This window comes from Condylura cristata, unplaced genomic scaffold (assembly GCF_000260355.1).
Source record: "Condylura cristata isolate star-nosed mole 26May11 unplaced genomic scaffold, ConCri1.0 scaffold00069, whole genome shotgun sequence".
In the NCBI taxonomy this organism is placed as follows: Eukaryota; Metazoa; Chordata; class Mammalia; order Eulipotyphla; family Talpidae; genus Condylura; species Condylura cristata.
In genome coordinates this window covers 509823-525241 of record NW_004567170.1, presented here as the reverse complement: position 1 = coordinate 525241, position 15419 = coordinate 509823, and the positions used below count along the sequence as shown (strand labels likewise).

The 15419-nt window shown below is 53.8% G+C and overlaps 1 protein-coding gene across 1 annotated transcript in view; it reads left to right on the top strand.

The window, feature by feature from the left end:
* Positions 1 to 3251: 3251 nt before the first annotated feature.
* The window catches only part of LOC101624456 (olfactory receptor 12-like), a 27216-nt gene continuing 15048 nt past the window's right edge, over positions 3252 to 15419 (top strand). The window contains exons 1-2 of the mRNA XM_012734782.1: positions 3252 to 3367; positions 3454 to 3568. Of these exons, the coding sequence (XP_012590236.1) occupies positions 3252 to 3367; positions 3454 to 3568 (231 nt within the window). The remainder of the gene's footprint in view (positions 3368 to 3453; positions 3569 to 15419) is intronic.

Sequence of the window (15419 nt, the reverse complement as noted above, 5' to 3'; positions counted from 1 at the left end):
GCGGCGGGAGGCCAGTCCCCGGGACGCCCCCTCCCACCAGCCAGGGCCGGGCGCTCTGGAGGCCGCAGTGGGGGGCAACGCCAGCGCAGGGGCGCCCCACAGTGCGCCCCGTCAGCCACGCAGCTTGCCGGGTACCAAAGGACACGGCCGGGTCTCGGCACCATCAGAACCTCCACGTCCCTGTCCCGGGGGCCCGCAGGGGTCTGGCCCGCGCCCCGCCCTCCTGCCTGGGGCTGGGACACCCAACACGACGCCCAACGTGACACCCCGCCGCCTCCCCTCCACGGGCCCACGTGGGGCTGGGACACCCTCCGGACGTGACCACCCCCGGCCTCCCTGCCCCCTCGCTCCTCCCCGGGGCTCCCTGGCCGACCCGGAGCCTCAGAGACGCGTCCATCTCCGACAGCCCATGGCCTCTGAGGCGCCGGGGCCCTTCCCACCGTCCATCTCTGCCATGCCCGGGCCCCTCCGTGATGCACCCGCGGGGAGCTGGGAGGCTGCGGACCCCAGGTCTGGCTTGGGGTCTTTCCCCCTCACTACAGCGGCACCTGCGTGGAGGCCGGGTTTGTCCGTCTGTTCACGACTCCGCTGCCCCGATTTGTGAGGTTCGCAGAGGGCACGGAGGGACTGTCGGTGAGTGGGTGGGTGGGCGTCGGTGAGGGGGTGTCACAATTACGGGCAGAGATGGTGCCCAAGTGTTGCCCCCAGTGCAGGGTGCCACCCTGGAGGTGGCGCTGGCACCCGCCAACCTGTCTCTGGCAGGTGGTCCTGACTCCCTTCTGCACAGGTGCTGTTGAGTGAGGGGGCCCCCTCTTCAGTGCCCGGGCCCCTCCGCGGGGGCTGTCTGTGGGTGAGGCCAGACCACGCCTGCCGAGGCACAAGCCGGCCTGCCGCCCCTGCCGGCCCTGCCCGGCCCCGCCCTCCAGCCCGCCCTCCCAGGACCTGGCTCTGTTGGTTCTGCCTCGCTCCTTGGCCTGAAACCTTCCCACCTTCGGAGGGCCCCAGCTTTGGCCTTCTGAGGTCGGGTCCAGTGAGAGCTGCAGCCCTGTCCTTCAGGCAGGCACTGTCACCAGCATGGGGGTAGGGAACATGTCAGGGGTCACTTTGGGATCACTGAGGGGGGTCACCCAGGCAGTCATGGTGGTGTCGTCTGGAGTCGCCTGTTGTATTCTCCCGCATGGGGTGGTGCCGGGTCCCCTAGACCTCTTGGTCTCTGTGGCCCCCGCTTATCTTGTCACACCCGTGGTCACCCCACGTCAGCCTGGCTGCAGCCCCAGGCCCCTCATTGCACGGAAAGCCAGGTCATCCGTCTGCGGGTGTCAGTACACCCGAGTCCTGGAGGGGCCTCCCTCAGCAGTGCCTGCCTGTCCTGCTTGCTCCCTCAAGTCGACAGATTCCAGGGGGTACACCCACACTGCACCCCTTTACCTGCCCAGATGCCAAGGCCCACCTGCCTAGTGTTGCCTGCCACCCTGCCCATGTCTGCACCTGGAGTGAGGCTCCCCACTCCCACGGTGGCCTGCAGCCCGGAGCCGGCCTGTCCTCACCTCCCTCCCTCGGGGTGTGCGCACAGGGCCTGGGCGGCAGAGCCCCGCACCCGGTCCCCTCTGTGGACGGCTACCCCAGGCCCAGCAGCCTCCTGCCGGGGGCAGAGCTGCTCACAGTGCAGAACTTGTGACACTTGCTTCCACTGTGGGCCCTGCAGAGTGGCCGCCAGCCCTGGTGATGACCAGGAGGCCCCCTTGTGCCAGGCCTTCTGCCCTGGACAGGCCATGGTGGCAGCAGAGTCCCTGGACTCTGCCTTGGAACCCGTGTATAGCACCGCCAGGGCAATTACATCGGGGAGTGGGGGGGGGGCTGCTTCTGGAAAAGTCCAGGTCACAGCGTCTGCCACTGGGGGGCGCTCGCGGGCTTTAGCCGCAGCTCCTCTGCAAGCCTGAGCCACGGATTGCCCAGGGCCCTGAGGGGCCGGGCCTGGGGCTTGGTCCACCTGCTGCCCAAAGGTCCTCCCGCCAACCCCTCCCAGCTGCGCGCCCCTACACCAAGCGGCCAGGTTTGGCCAGGCTGTGCGGCCTCCAAGCCCAACAGCCTAGACCCGCTGTCCTGCAGGTCAGGGCCCTCGGGTTTCACTTGCCTGAGGGGCTCCTGGGAACTTGCCGTGGGGCAGAGGGGAGGGGGACGCTGGACCTCGTTGCACGTCTCAGCGGCCTGGTGACCACACGCACCAGCCCCTGCACTTACACCAGACCGTCTGCCCTTCGGTCTGATGTGGCTGCCACCAGCCTGTGTTTTCCTGCACTGGGGGCCGCGTGAAGTCCAAATCTCTGGTTTGGACGGTGGCTGCTCCGGCAATGGGACTCCTTGGCCAGAAGTTCCTTTCAGAAAATCAGATGAGAAAAAGGCAGTCTCCTGGCCCCTCGCAGCCCGATCTCCTCCAGCTTGGCTCCAGCAGGGAGGGGCCCACGTGAGATCAGTGCTCCATGAAAAGCACACGAGCTGCAACACCGCTGGGATCGGCCCTCTGTGGCAGCACCAGTGGCCTGGAGCTGGTGGCCCGTAGAGCCTGCAAGCGGTGTGAGCAGCAGACAGCGCGGGCTCGGCCTCCCTCCCCGGGGCCTGCCCTCCTCCGCCGTCTCTCTTCCTCGTCTCCTCTGGGGAAGACGCTGTTCGCCGTGGCCAGCGTGGGAGGTAGAGTAACCCCCCACTGATCTGCCAGCACCCCAGTGCGGCGTCTGCGATCCCCTCGCATGCAGGGGCCCGGCGTCCTGACCAGAGGAGCGTCCTCCAGGAGGGCCTTCTCCGGCTACCTGGGCCTGTGACCAACGGGACCCTGAGTCCTGACAGGACAGAAGAGGGGGCAAGAGAGCTGGGGAGAGGCGCTGCTGGCCGGACCCATGGGCAGCCAAGGAGCGGGCTGACCCTGCGCTGAAGTGCGGCTGGTTCTAGCGCGAGACCCCCCAGCCCTCGCCCTCCGGCCTGTGTGACGCCCTCGGAGAGGGGCCGGCCAGTGGCGGCTGCTGGGACGGGAGCAGCCAGCACAGCCAGCGCCGGGAGCAGCTGGGCTGCGAGGCCCCCAGGCGCCCCAGGCCCGCCGGGAGCAGGCACAGCAAACTGAGCGGGCAGCTCGGCCTGTGCCTGTTTTCTTGTAGTTTTCTGGAAATGTCGCGTTAAGTTTGCCCCTTCACTTTGGCTTGTTCAGGTCATTATTCCTTCACTGGACACCCAGGGTTCTCCCGGCATCTGTGACCCTCATGACACGCTCCGCTGACCCCCGGGGCGCCCGTCGGCACTGCTCTTGGAGAGTGCTGGCTGGAAGTGGGCTCAGGACGCTGGTGTTGCTCAGCGTGGTCAGGCCCCGGACCCCGAGGTTGGCAAGGGTGCCTGCACTTTTCCGGAGCACGCCTTGCCATCCCCCGGCCGACGCCGCCTTTTACTTGCGTTTGTGTGTTGCAGACGGCCCCTGGGGCTCCGCGTGGCTGGCGGCCAGGCTGTCTGCCGTGGCTTGCGCACCTTCGGCCAGCGCGCTGACCATGGCGTCCCACCTCCGTCAGCCAGTCCTGGGCCTCAGGTATCCGCCCCGAGCCACCGTCAGGCCTGCTGCTGTCCAGCTGCTCTAGGCCCTAGGGCCCGGCCCCTGCCCTGTCCTGCCCGATGTGACAATCTCTCCGGCTCGCTGCTACTGTCGTCATCGCGGTCTGCCCACAGGATTATCATGTTTTGCTTTTTAAAGGGCCAAATTTCGGCTCCATTGCGTTCCTCCGCGTTGACTGCAAACCCACTGGTGTTTCTCATCTCGATCGCTGTCACTGACTTCCTTCAGCTGCATTTGTTTTCCGAGTTCCCTCAGCGTTTAAGCAGGTTGTGATTGTTTTCTTTGCTCCCCTTCTCTAACAGGCATGTTGGGGTTACAAATCGCCCTACAAGCACCGACTGAACTGCATTCCAACGTTTTGACAGTCCGGTTTTCATTTTGTTGAGTTAAAGGCACTCTCAGCTTCTGCTGCAATGCCCTTGCGACGCATTACTCAGGACCGTCCTGTTCAAGTGTCCGTGGATCTCCTGAACTTGATGCTGTCATTTGTCCCCACTGTGGCCAGAGAACATACTTGGCGGGGTTGAAACTTCCCAGGGCGTGTACGCTGGCCTGTCACAGGACGAGCCACTGGCACGAGCCACCGGACGTGACCTGTCCGGCCGCTGGCCGCAGTGTTCTGGGCGTGACCGACGGGTCGGGCTGTGACGGCCCTTCAAGTCCTCGCGGTCTCGCCGACTTCCGCAGTTGGAGGAGTCTTACGCCGAGCTGTCCTTGTCTCCCCCCGAGCCTGGCGCTCCGTCCCGTGCACCTTTCCCCAGTGCAGCGTCGCCCTGACTTGCCCGTGGTGTGAAGTGCCCCCTCGCCCACAGAAGGGCCTCGCCGCAGAGACGCTGGTCTGGTGCCCGTGGCTGACCCAGCTCCCCCGGCTGCGGTCCGCCTTCCCTCCTCCGCGCAGTCCTGTGTCCTCAGCCGACCGGTGTCTTTAATGCAAAGTGGCTCTAGCCTCGGTCTCCCTTTCCTTGTTTTCGGTCCTTCCTGCTAACCTCTGGTTCGCCTTCCTTGGCCTCATCGTCTGCACTCAAACGATGCCTTGTGTGGCAGGACCTACATTTGCCCGCCCCCCTCAGTGTCCTGCCCCTCCGGCTTCTACGCTATCGCCTCTTTCATATTTCGAGGTATTTGCTGGTATGCTTAGTTCTTTTCCTTTAGTGTATTTTGGAGTAGTTTTTTTTTTAAGATGTACTTATTTATGCACACAGAACTGGGGTACAAGCCAGAGGTGCAGGGGCGGTGAGAGGCTTCACCAGACAGAGCGGGGAGCAGAACAGGCAGATGGATGAAGTGCGCTGCTGAGGGGAGCAGCGGGCGGGTCCGGAGAGGTCTGCCGCCCATGTGGTCACCTCCGGGCCAGGGATCCAACTGGCACTGAAGCAGCTGCAGCCAGCATGTAGTGCTGCGCCCTTACCCACTGTGCCACCAGGGGAGCCCATGGAGTAGTTTTCTTATTGGTTGCCCTGGTAACTAAAGCTAGAATTTTATATCAAAACAATCTACTGTTGGGCCCTCCCTGGCGGCACAATGGGTAAGGACACAGCCCTGCCAGCTGCCACAGCTGCTTCAGTGAGAGTTCGATCCCCGCCCCACGTGACCACATGGCGCGGCAGACCTCCCCCGCCGCCCCCGCCGCTCCCCTCAGCAGTGGCTTCATCAGTCGGCCTGTTCTGCTCCCCACTGTCTCTGGTGAATCCTCTCACCGCCCCTGCACTTCTGGCCTGTACCCCAGTTCTGTATGCAGAAATAAATCTTTAAAAAAAACCTACTTTAGGCAAACGCTAGTTTGATTTCAATAGTATGTAGCATCTTTGTTCTATGTAATTCCCTCCCCCCTCATTTGGGTTATTGTTTGGCATTGTGTTACTGTATTACATTTTTAATATGTTAATTGCCAATAAATGCATTTTTATAATTGTTGAATTATGGTGCTATCTTTTAAATTAGGAGAAGAAAATACACCAGATACTGCTATTTACCTCTGGGATTGCCTTGACAGTTCTCACCAATTCTTCATGTGGATTTCAGTTACTGTGGAGGGGCCTTTCTTTTTTAGACAGAGACAGTGTTTGTTGGGCCTAGTAACAAACCCTTCCATTTAAAAATATAGGAATGGATGAATTCTTCATTTTTAAAGGTCACTCAAAATACTCTTATGGGTTGCTGTATACTGATTTCGCGGTCAACCAGCTTGCTCTTCCGACAACTAGAATGTCGGCCCACTCCCTCCTCATCTCCTTGGGTGCTAAGCCAGCTGCTGGCCTGAGCGTTCATTTTGCCCCATGAGTCATTTTAACCTTGTTGCTGTTTTTATTTTCAGTTTTGACCATCTGCCTGTGATGGGTCCACTCATGGGTTCTTGGAGTTCACTGTACTTAGAATTCATTGAATTTCTATTATGTGCATAAGTTTTTTTCATGAAATTTGGGAAGTTTTTCATCGTCTTCTCTAATCTTTCTTTCTTTGGGGTGCCCCATCATGTGCCTGATGGCACCTCCCAGATCTCTGATGCAATCTTAATCCTTAATCCCTCCCTTACCTTCCAGTGCCTCCAACTGATGGTCCCCGGGGACCCATCTTCAAGTCCGCTGACTCTTCTCCTGGAGACCTCCACTGAATCGCTCACTGTCGGTATTAGACTTTCATATCTCTATATACAGAGTCTACCTCCATAGATATTTGCTGTGTGATAAGACATAGTTGATACTTTCTCTGAATTCGTGAAACAAGATTTCCTGTAGGTATCTGCACTTGTTTGTATTAACTGCTTTCGTGTTTGGTCTAGAAGTCTGCCCCAGCCTGAGGACAGCTGCCACTGGCGCCCGCTTTCTGAGTGGGTCACACTTCTTTCTGTGGATCCATCATTCCACCGACAAACTGGCATTTTGGGTAATGCAGTATGACAACTCAGGACCCCAGGGTTTGCCATTTGTCTTTCTAAATCATTGTGGGTTCAATCTAACTGGAAGTCTATGATTCTTCAGCTTTTCTTTTTTTTTTTTTTTAAAGATTTATTTGTACATACAGAACTGGGGTACAGGCCAGAGGCTCAGGGGCAGTGAGAGGCTTCACCAGAGACAGAGCAGGGAGCAGAACAGGCAGATCAACGAAGTCCACTGCTGAGGGGAGCAGCAGGCGGGTCAGGAGAGGTCTGCCGCGCCATGTGGTCTCCTCCGGGGCAGGCAGGAATTGAACTGATGCGAAAGTGGCTTTAGCTTCTCAGGGCTGTGCTTTAACCGCTGCGCCACCAGGGAAGGGCCACTTCAGCTTTTAAGTATCTTTTTCCAGTAAGTATTTTACAGATGAGATCTGCGTGGGGGGGGGACACTCCTTCAAAGATCAGATCCTTCAAAGCTATCTAGGCCTCTACTTCCTGCTTTCACAGCATCGCAAGGTCACCTGTACAGGCACAGGTCACACCGTGAACAGGGCCTTCTGGATCGTTGTGGACCCCTGGACATTGTACTTGTCAGCTCTTTATCAGAATTTGGCTGAGCTCGTATGGCCCAATAATGGGCAATAAGCTGTGAGCAGATGCATCAAACCAGGTCCAATGACTTTTCAAGGATTCCCTGAGAGCAGAGATGAGCTCAGGCTCGACCAAGCAGACCAGGGTGAGTTGTGGAGGTGCAGTAGAGATGGGGCTCCCGGTTCTCCAGGCTCCACACCAGAGAGGAGCCAAGGCGCAAGGCAGAGGAGGCCCACCTGGACACCACCGCCCTGCTTTTCCTAACAAGCTTCAGTGAATCATAACCTTTGGTTAATTTCTAGAATTCTCCAAAGACTTGTTTTGATATTTTCCCCAGTGTTTGTTACTTTCATGGTGTATGGGAGCTCAAGGAGCCCCCTCTCTGCTGCCCTCCCCTGGAGGCACCTCTGTCTCACTGCCCATTGGTGCCACTGGATATTCCACGAGGTGATATTTTTATTTCAAGTTGCTTCATTTGGCTGAATTCCTCCCTCACAAACCTGTAGCACTCAGGCTAGAGTAGGTGTGTCAGGAAGCCCCAAATGACCCTGTAAAAAGTCTTTTTTTTTTTTAAGATTTATGTATTTGTGCATACAGAACTGGGGTACAGGCCAGAGGCTAAGGGGCGGTGAGAGGCTTCACCAGGGACAGAGTGGGGGGCAGAACAGGCAGATCGACGAAGTCCACTGCTGAGGGAGCAGCGGGCGGTCAGGAGAGGTCTGCCGCACCATGTGGTCACCTCCGGGGCAGGCGGGGATCGAACTCATTCGGAAGTGGCTTTAGCTTTTTAGTGCTGTGCTGTAACCCCCTGCGCCACCAGGGAGGGCCAAAAGTGTCCTTTTTTAAAGAAAAATTTCTCTATTTATGCATATCCGAACTGGGGTACAGTCCAGAGATGCAAGAGATGAGAGGATTCACCAGAGACAGAGTGGGGAGCAGGACAGGCAGATTGAAGACTGACTGAAATACACTGCTGAGGAGGGCAGTGAGGAGACAGGAGGGGTTTGCTGCACCCTGTGAATCACCTCTGGGGTGGGGATCGAACTCAGGTTGCAGTGGCTGCAGACAGCTTCTTTGTGCCGCGCTTTAACCCACTGCACCACCAGGGAGGGCTCACAGCGCATTATTTTCAAAATATTACTGACATGAACTGTGTGGGCCCAGCCTCTGCCCACCGCTGCTGCCCATCCTGGCAATCGCCACTCGGCCTATTTCATTTCTCCACTGTCCAGTGAGCACAGAATCACACGTGCTTGTCACACACGCCCCCCCACTTGGCCCCAGCACGCCCAGGTCCCTCGGCACCACAGCGTCCCTACGTCTGTCCCTGCCTTCTCCCGTGCGTCTGGCTGCTGATGGCTTCCATGGCTGCCAAGTCGCAGCCATTGCAGATACGCTGCAGGAAACATGGGGTGCTGGCACCCCACAGGCTCGAGTTCCTGTTCATCACATCAACACCCAACAATGGTGGGTGCTCTGGGGTCTGGCCACTCGCCATTCAGACAAGTTAGTCTCACGGTCGCCGCCCAGAGCGGGGGCAGGGCAGAGTGCACACTGAGGGGCTGTTAAGCAGAAACACAAGGAGCTGAGTGTGCAGGAGCTCAGAGAAGTAGCCAGGGTTTCCAGGAACTGCCATTGTTACGGGGTTCCCAGGGAAGAGGAGGCTCCAGGCTCCCTGCCCCCCACCCCCAGGAAGGGGGAGCTGAGCAGGGAGAAGCAAGGGCAGACGGGAAGGATGACGAAGACCAGGAAGAGGCCCAAGGAAGTGCACGGAGCAGAGATGCGCAAGAAGACCGCCGGCTTCTCAGCCTTGGGCTTGCCCGGGACACTGGGGAACACGGAAGGAGACGAGACAGAGGCGAGGGGAGAGACTGGGCGAGACGCCCGGGGCAGTCTGGACTTGGGTGTTGATCTTGCTCTCTTCGGCCCAGACTTGCTTGGCCCCTTTCCCATGGGCCGCACTGGACGGAGCCCAGGGCCGTGGCAGGCTTCTTGGTCTCTAGGCCCTGCCGGCTCGGGTGGGCAGCTAAGAACAGAAACCCCAGCCCAGTGGCCACGTGTTTGCCCTGGCTGTTCTCACACTGGCGGAGCGCCTGTCTGTCTTTCTCCTCTCTCCATCACACGCTAGCCGGGAGGTCATTTCCACTGACGGTCTGACGCACTGGAGTGTCTGTCAACGCGGGGGGAGGGCAGCAGAACCCATTCGGAGCAGGTAGGTTTGAGGATCCCGGCTGCCTCTTCCCTGTCCTGTAACATAATCACAGACTTTTTCATCCATCGGCCTTGGCCAGATCTGTCCTCACCGACTGACGGGCTTTCGCTGTGACCACGAGGCCACGCTTCAGAGCCCTGCTTCCCCCTCGTCCAGCGCGGCTTCTGCCAGCCTTCTGCGAGAAGAGACAGACAGGCGCTCCGCCAGTGCGAGAACAGCCAGGGCAAAGACGTGGCCACTGGGCTGGGGTTTCTGTTCTTAGCGTGTGCTCTGGCCGACGGCCCCGGTGCCCACCGGGTGTGAGGACTTGTTTTCCCCACATCCTCAACGGCGCTTGTCTGTCTTTTTGCGTCTCCCGGAGCGTCAGTGATGCGGCCACCTGCGTCTTTCATTGCAGATGTGTCTGAAGGACCCTCTGTCCATCTCTTAACCAGGCTGCTTTTGCTGGTGTGGCGTTCCAGGAATTCTTGGCATGTTTCTGAGATTAATTCTTTCTCAGAGACAGATGATTTCTACTCTGAAGTTACCTTGTTTTGATGATGGTTTCTTTCACTGCAGGAAAGTGTTAGTCTGATGTAGTCCATCTGCTTATTTTTCTTTTATTTCCCTTGCTGTTGGAGATGATTCCACAAAGATCTTGTTAACGATGTTGAAGAACTTACTGTTGGCTTTCCTCTCTGTATTGCATGACTTCTGGTCTCGCCTTCAAGTCTGATTAGTTTCAGCTGTTTTTGCGCAGAGTCCAGCACAGTGTTCTAGTTTGTTCTTTTGTGTGCGGTTACCCCATTTTTTCAACATCACTTATCATAACAACATCCTTTTTCATCAGACAGTCTTGCCTCCTTTGTTGTAGATTAGTCATCCGTCCTCTCAATTTAGTTCCAACGATCTCTTTTCACGCTAATATCATGCTGGTTTGATCACTATAACTTTACAGTATACTCTGAAGTCAGAGAATTTGATACCTCCACTTTTGTTCTTTTTCCTCAGGGTTACTTTGACTACTGATGGCCTTTTATATAACTCAGCTAACATTTAGGATTTTAAAATATTTTCTGCTAAAACTTACTAGAAATATGAATGAGTTCAGTAAAAAACAGGTTAAAAAAATCAATAGGTAGAAAACTGATGTTCCTATAGGCAAACAATGAACTAGAAGAAAGATATATTAAGGAAAAATCCCATTTACAATCACATAAAGGATAAACCATCTAGGAATAAATTTAACTAAGGAGCTAAAAAATCTGTGCACTGGAAAAGTAAGACACTGTTGGGGGGAAAAAAGTAGAAGACAGAAAGAAACTGGATTGAAAGACTTCCAGGAAAGGACACTCATGGACCAAAGTCTCCACATTGTTAAAATGAACAAATCACCTAAAGCAAAGTACAGATTCTCAATGCAATCCCTATAGAAATCCCAACATTCTTCCAAGAAAGAACAAAAATTCCTAAAGTTTATTTGAAGTGCTCACTTACTCTTTTTTTTTAAAAGATTTATTTTATTTACTTATGCATTCAAGAACTAGGGTGCAGGCTGGAGGTGCGGGGGTGAGAGGACTCCAGAGACAGAGTGGGGAGCAGAACAAGCGGACACACTAGAAGCCACTGCTGCGTGGCAGCAGGGAGACGGGGTGGGGGGGACCTGCTGTGCCCCATGGGTCCCTCCCTGGCCTGGATGGACTCAGGCCGCAGCAGCGGCTGACAGCTTCACAGCACTGAGACTCCCCCACGCCCCCCGGGAGGCCCGAGCTCATGAGGTGCAGTAAGACTGGCCTGGCGCTGCCTGTGATGATAACTTGCGTCCTTTGCTTTCTGCTCTACCATCCTTGAACGTGGAATAACGGCCCAAGGTGTTTGCACCTGCACCCTGAGAGCAGGCCAGCAGTAGGGGCAGAGCGCGGGAGGCAGCGAGCGTGTGCGCTGTCTCGCAGGATGGGCTCTGGAGCCGCTGGTGGCACTTTCTGCTGTACCACACCTGTTGGAGCCGAGTCACACGCCATGGCCACTGCAGGGGCGGCGACCACGCGTGTCAGGATCTGGGGGTCTGCTCCAACACAGTGAGAGTGCAGCCAGCAGGGACACTGGAAGTCTCCCTCAGAGCTGTGAGGCCTTCTCGACATTCTGGTCCTGAGCAAAGTCTTTTCCAGGTGATTCCTCTTCAAGCCCTCTTGGTCACAACTGTGCAGGTACCCTGGCTGCCAGGAGCTGGCGAGGCTAGTGCCCGGCGTCTTCAGTCTCTGCCAGGGCAGCAGCAGCTGGCAGGTAGCCAGGTGGTGGCCTGGCAGTGCCACGTGCCATTACCTTTATGATAAGTGTCAACACTGGCTGAAAAAAATCTCTCCTCATTTTCAATGCTGACGTTCCCTTTACTTTTCCACCTTTTCACTTTTTACTGACATTTGAAATTACACCTCCCGTTAAAGCCCAACGTGTTCTGGCTTCACTTTCCTGCTGCATGAAATGATGAGATGTGGCTCACTGACTAGGGTACTCCAGGTTCTCCAACTCTGCTCCCACAAGACATCAAGCTGTTTGGAAGCCAGTGTTCTGACAGCCCAGACCAGCAAGGCGCACCCATGGCAGGGAGGACTGCTCTCTGGGGGCACAGCCGTGAAGCTGAGCCTGGCAGGAGGAACAGGGTGGGCAGCCAGAACAGCCAAGCAGGGCCACTGCCCCGGCCCACTGCGGCCGCCGCAGCCGAGCTCATTACACTGCGCGTGGCTGGAGAGTGGCAGAGCGGGCTGTCAGCCACGCCCGGCTCATTAGGGTGCCTGCGGCTCTGGGCTGAGTTCCCCAGGGGGTATTTCCCCAGGCTCCCTGCCTCCGTGTCAGGCCCACGGAGGGCTCTCCTGGCCCAAACTCCATCCTTGCTTGATTGGCTCATTAGGAACTCTTTAACGAGACCAGGGCCGGTGACTCTCCGCATAGCAGAACCCAAAGGGAGTGTGTTACTTCAGGGGTAGGAAAAAAGAAGCTCTGTAATTATTATAATTAACCAGTCCAAGGTGATGACTAACTACTTTTAATAGGGCTGGGGAGAGGTCAGATAGAAAGATACAGCTTTTGAATTGAGCTGAGCTGGATTTTTACTTAGAAGAACTGGGCTTGAGTCCTACTTTCATCAACATGGAATTCTCTAGAAAGCCAAAAACTTGTCTAAGAAATCTTCATATTTAACATCTAATGTTTTTAGAATGTATTTGATTATACTTATGCATTTCATTGCATAGTGGAGTCTAAAATACGATGATTAACATTCTTTTGAAGTACATATCTTTTGAAGTTCATATCTGAATATAACATTGAAATTCACTGATCTTTTAAACCCATTCAAGTATGTGTCAAATATATTCAAATGATACACCACGGCTAAAGTGTTCAGAAATGTTAATTCAAAAGTTAATGAATACTCATGATAAAAATCCAAATTCTTGACGGACAAGGGTGTGATCTATTATATCTTTTACAGATTAAAGCTGTGGTACATCAGATGGCCGAATGAGCATAATGGCCTTCCCTCTTGTCTACACCATAAAAAGACAGAAAAGTCAGTTCCTACAAAAGCCTGCATATACAAACAGGTTTTATTTGGTATGTTATCCAAAGTAGCCAGTCATTCAGAAAACAAAGAGAAAAGGTAGAAACCAGTCCACACAAGATGTCAAAACATGGATACACTGAAAAGCAGTAAGACACTCAGAGGGCATGGAGACAGCCCGTGATCGTTTATAAGACTGGACTCCTTAGATAAAGGAACTAGCGAAAAACTAGATGAGTAATAGATGGGTTACCAAAACTTATGTAACTTCAAGGAGAAAAATTATTTTTAAAAAAGAAAACCAAAGCAGTTAAGATCATGGAAAACATATTCACACGGAAAATCTCAAGTCAGCCACAGAAAAAATCCTGCCTTCAAAACATGGCTAATTGTATTTTCAATGGGAATAATGGACGCCGTTTCATGAAATGGGTAGACAAGTTTAACCCAAAGAAAGTAGAAGGAAGGAATACAGATCGGAGCAAACTTTGATGAGAAAGTAAATAAACCCTCAATACAAAGGTCAACAACAATGCAAGTTTTTACTTTATCCAGGTTAGTGAACACGGCAAACACATGTGAGAGGGCCAAGAGAAAAGAGAAGGCATTGGGAGATACCACGAGCGGCATCGATATGGAGAGAACACACCGGAAGAACAGTGATTCCCGTAACACAGCAACCGTATCAAAGCAAGCCTACAGGGGAATTCAAAACCTGGCTGGCCATGTGTAGACAGTGATTTTAAAATCACAAACTTTTCATGTGGAAAAATTCTAGACAAGGAATCCTCTGCCACTGATTTTTACTGGACTTGCAGAAGGACGAGGACTGAGCCTCCCTGAGCCTCGTTACCAGGAGGAAGAGGGAAACACAAGATCTGACAAAGCTCAACATCTCATTCTGTACAAATGCTCTTGGTAAACTACTAACAGAAGGGAACTTCCTTAAGCGCAGAAAGGATTTCTTCTAAAATCTTACAGCAAACATAACACCTCAAGTATAAATGTGCTTGTGTTTCCTCTACAATTTGAAAGCAGCCACAGGTAAGCTGCCCGCAGCCAGTGGAGGGCAGCCCTCCTGGTGCCGCAAGGAGACCCTGGCCAGCAAGCTTGCTGGACTTGGAGTCAGTGGCCGGAGGGACAGAATGACAGAGGGGGAGGCAGAGCTCCCGTCTGCACACAGACTGAATGCGGCTGCGTTCAGGCTGGAAAATACGACTAAAGCCTTACGTGCATTTTTACAGAAAACTGAGTAAAACCGACACACACAGCTCAGAAAGTTTGCAGAAAGCAAACACACCTGTGTAAATGACCTAAAAGCCAGGAAAGTGCCCTCACCCAGAAACTCTCACAGCCTTCCCCTATCTCCAAGCAACCATTACCTTAAATTTTAATGCTAAATATTCCTTCTGGAGTTCCTGTTTTGGAGCTAGGTCAAGGGATGATTGCCGGGCATTCTCTTTTAGTAGGCGCTTGTCCTTGGCTGGTATCTGTTACTTTTGCCCTAGAGGGGGGTCGTCTCGTCTATGCAGCTGCAAGCGCAGCAGGCACCGTGCGGGCATCATCGCGGAACGGCTGCAGAACAGCTGAGGTGCCAACTCGGAGCGCGCCAAGTGGTGAACCAGCACATACAATGCAGATGAAGCTGAGTTCGCTATTAGAACACAGTGTGAGTTCAGGTGAAAATAAAGGCAGCTGCACACTAGGAGATAGACATCATTACACGGCAGAGAGCAGCGGAGGCCACGTGCTGCACGCAGAGGCGGGGGAGTGCCCACGCAGGAGCCGCAGCGCCACAGTCGGGCGGACGCGGTCCCACGGAAAGGCGCAAAGTCTACGCAGGAGGAAGACTTCACTGGGCATTGAGATGAGTGACTTGAACATATGTTTACAGTCATCACCGGCACACACAAGAAAATACTAGAAATATCAGGAGATCTGTCTTACTGGATAGACAGATACAGCAGTCAAAAATATTAGAATGGTCACAGGTAACTAGAGATCACTCCATAAACTTTAATTGATATTTTAAATATTTAATATCAGTAATATTTAATATTTACATATCTAATGTGTATTTATTAGTGATACTTTATCTATTAAGTAAAGGCAATATTGGACTTCTTTATGTGCTCATAGAGTGTTCCAAAATTACATCATGGCCTGGCCATCAATAGAAATCTTAGGAAATTTTAAAAATAATACCTATGAAGACCAGGTTATTCAGTCAAATACAGTAAAGTTAAAAATGTCCATTAGAGGAACAAAGAAAGTTTGTTCAGCAAATGGTGCTGGGAAAACTGAGAAGCTGCAAGAAAAAAATATGAAACACATCACTACCTCTCAGCATACACAAAAATCAACTCAAAGTGGATTAGAGACCTAGACATAAGGATGGGAACGATAAAATACCAGGAAGCAAAGATGGGCCAAACACTACACGTCATACACTTCAGCGACATCTTTAAAGACAGAGCACTCAATGCCACGAAAGTGACGGCAAGGAAAAACAGATGGGACTCCATCAAGTTAAAGAGCTTCTGTACAGCAGAAGAGACATTACAAAAAACAGACAGACAGCCCACTGATTGGGAAAACATTTTCTCACACAAAA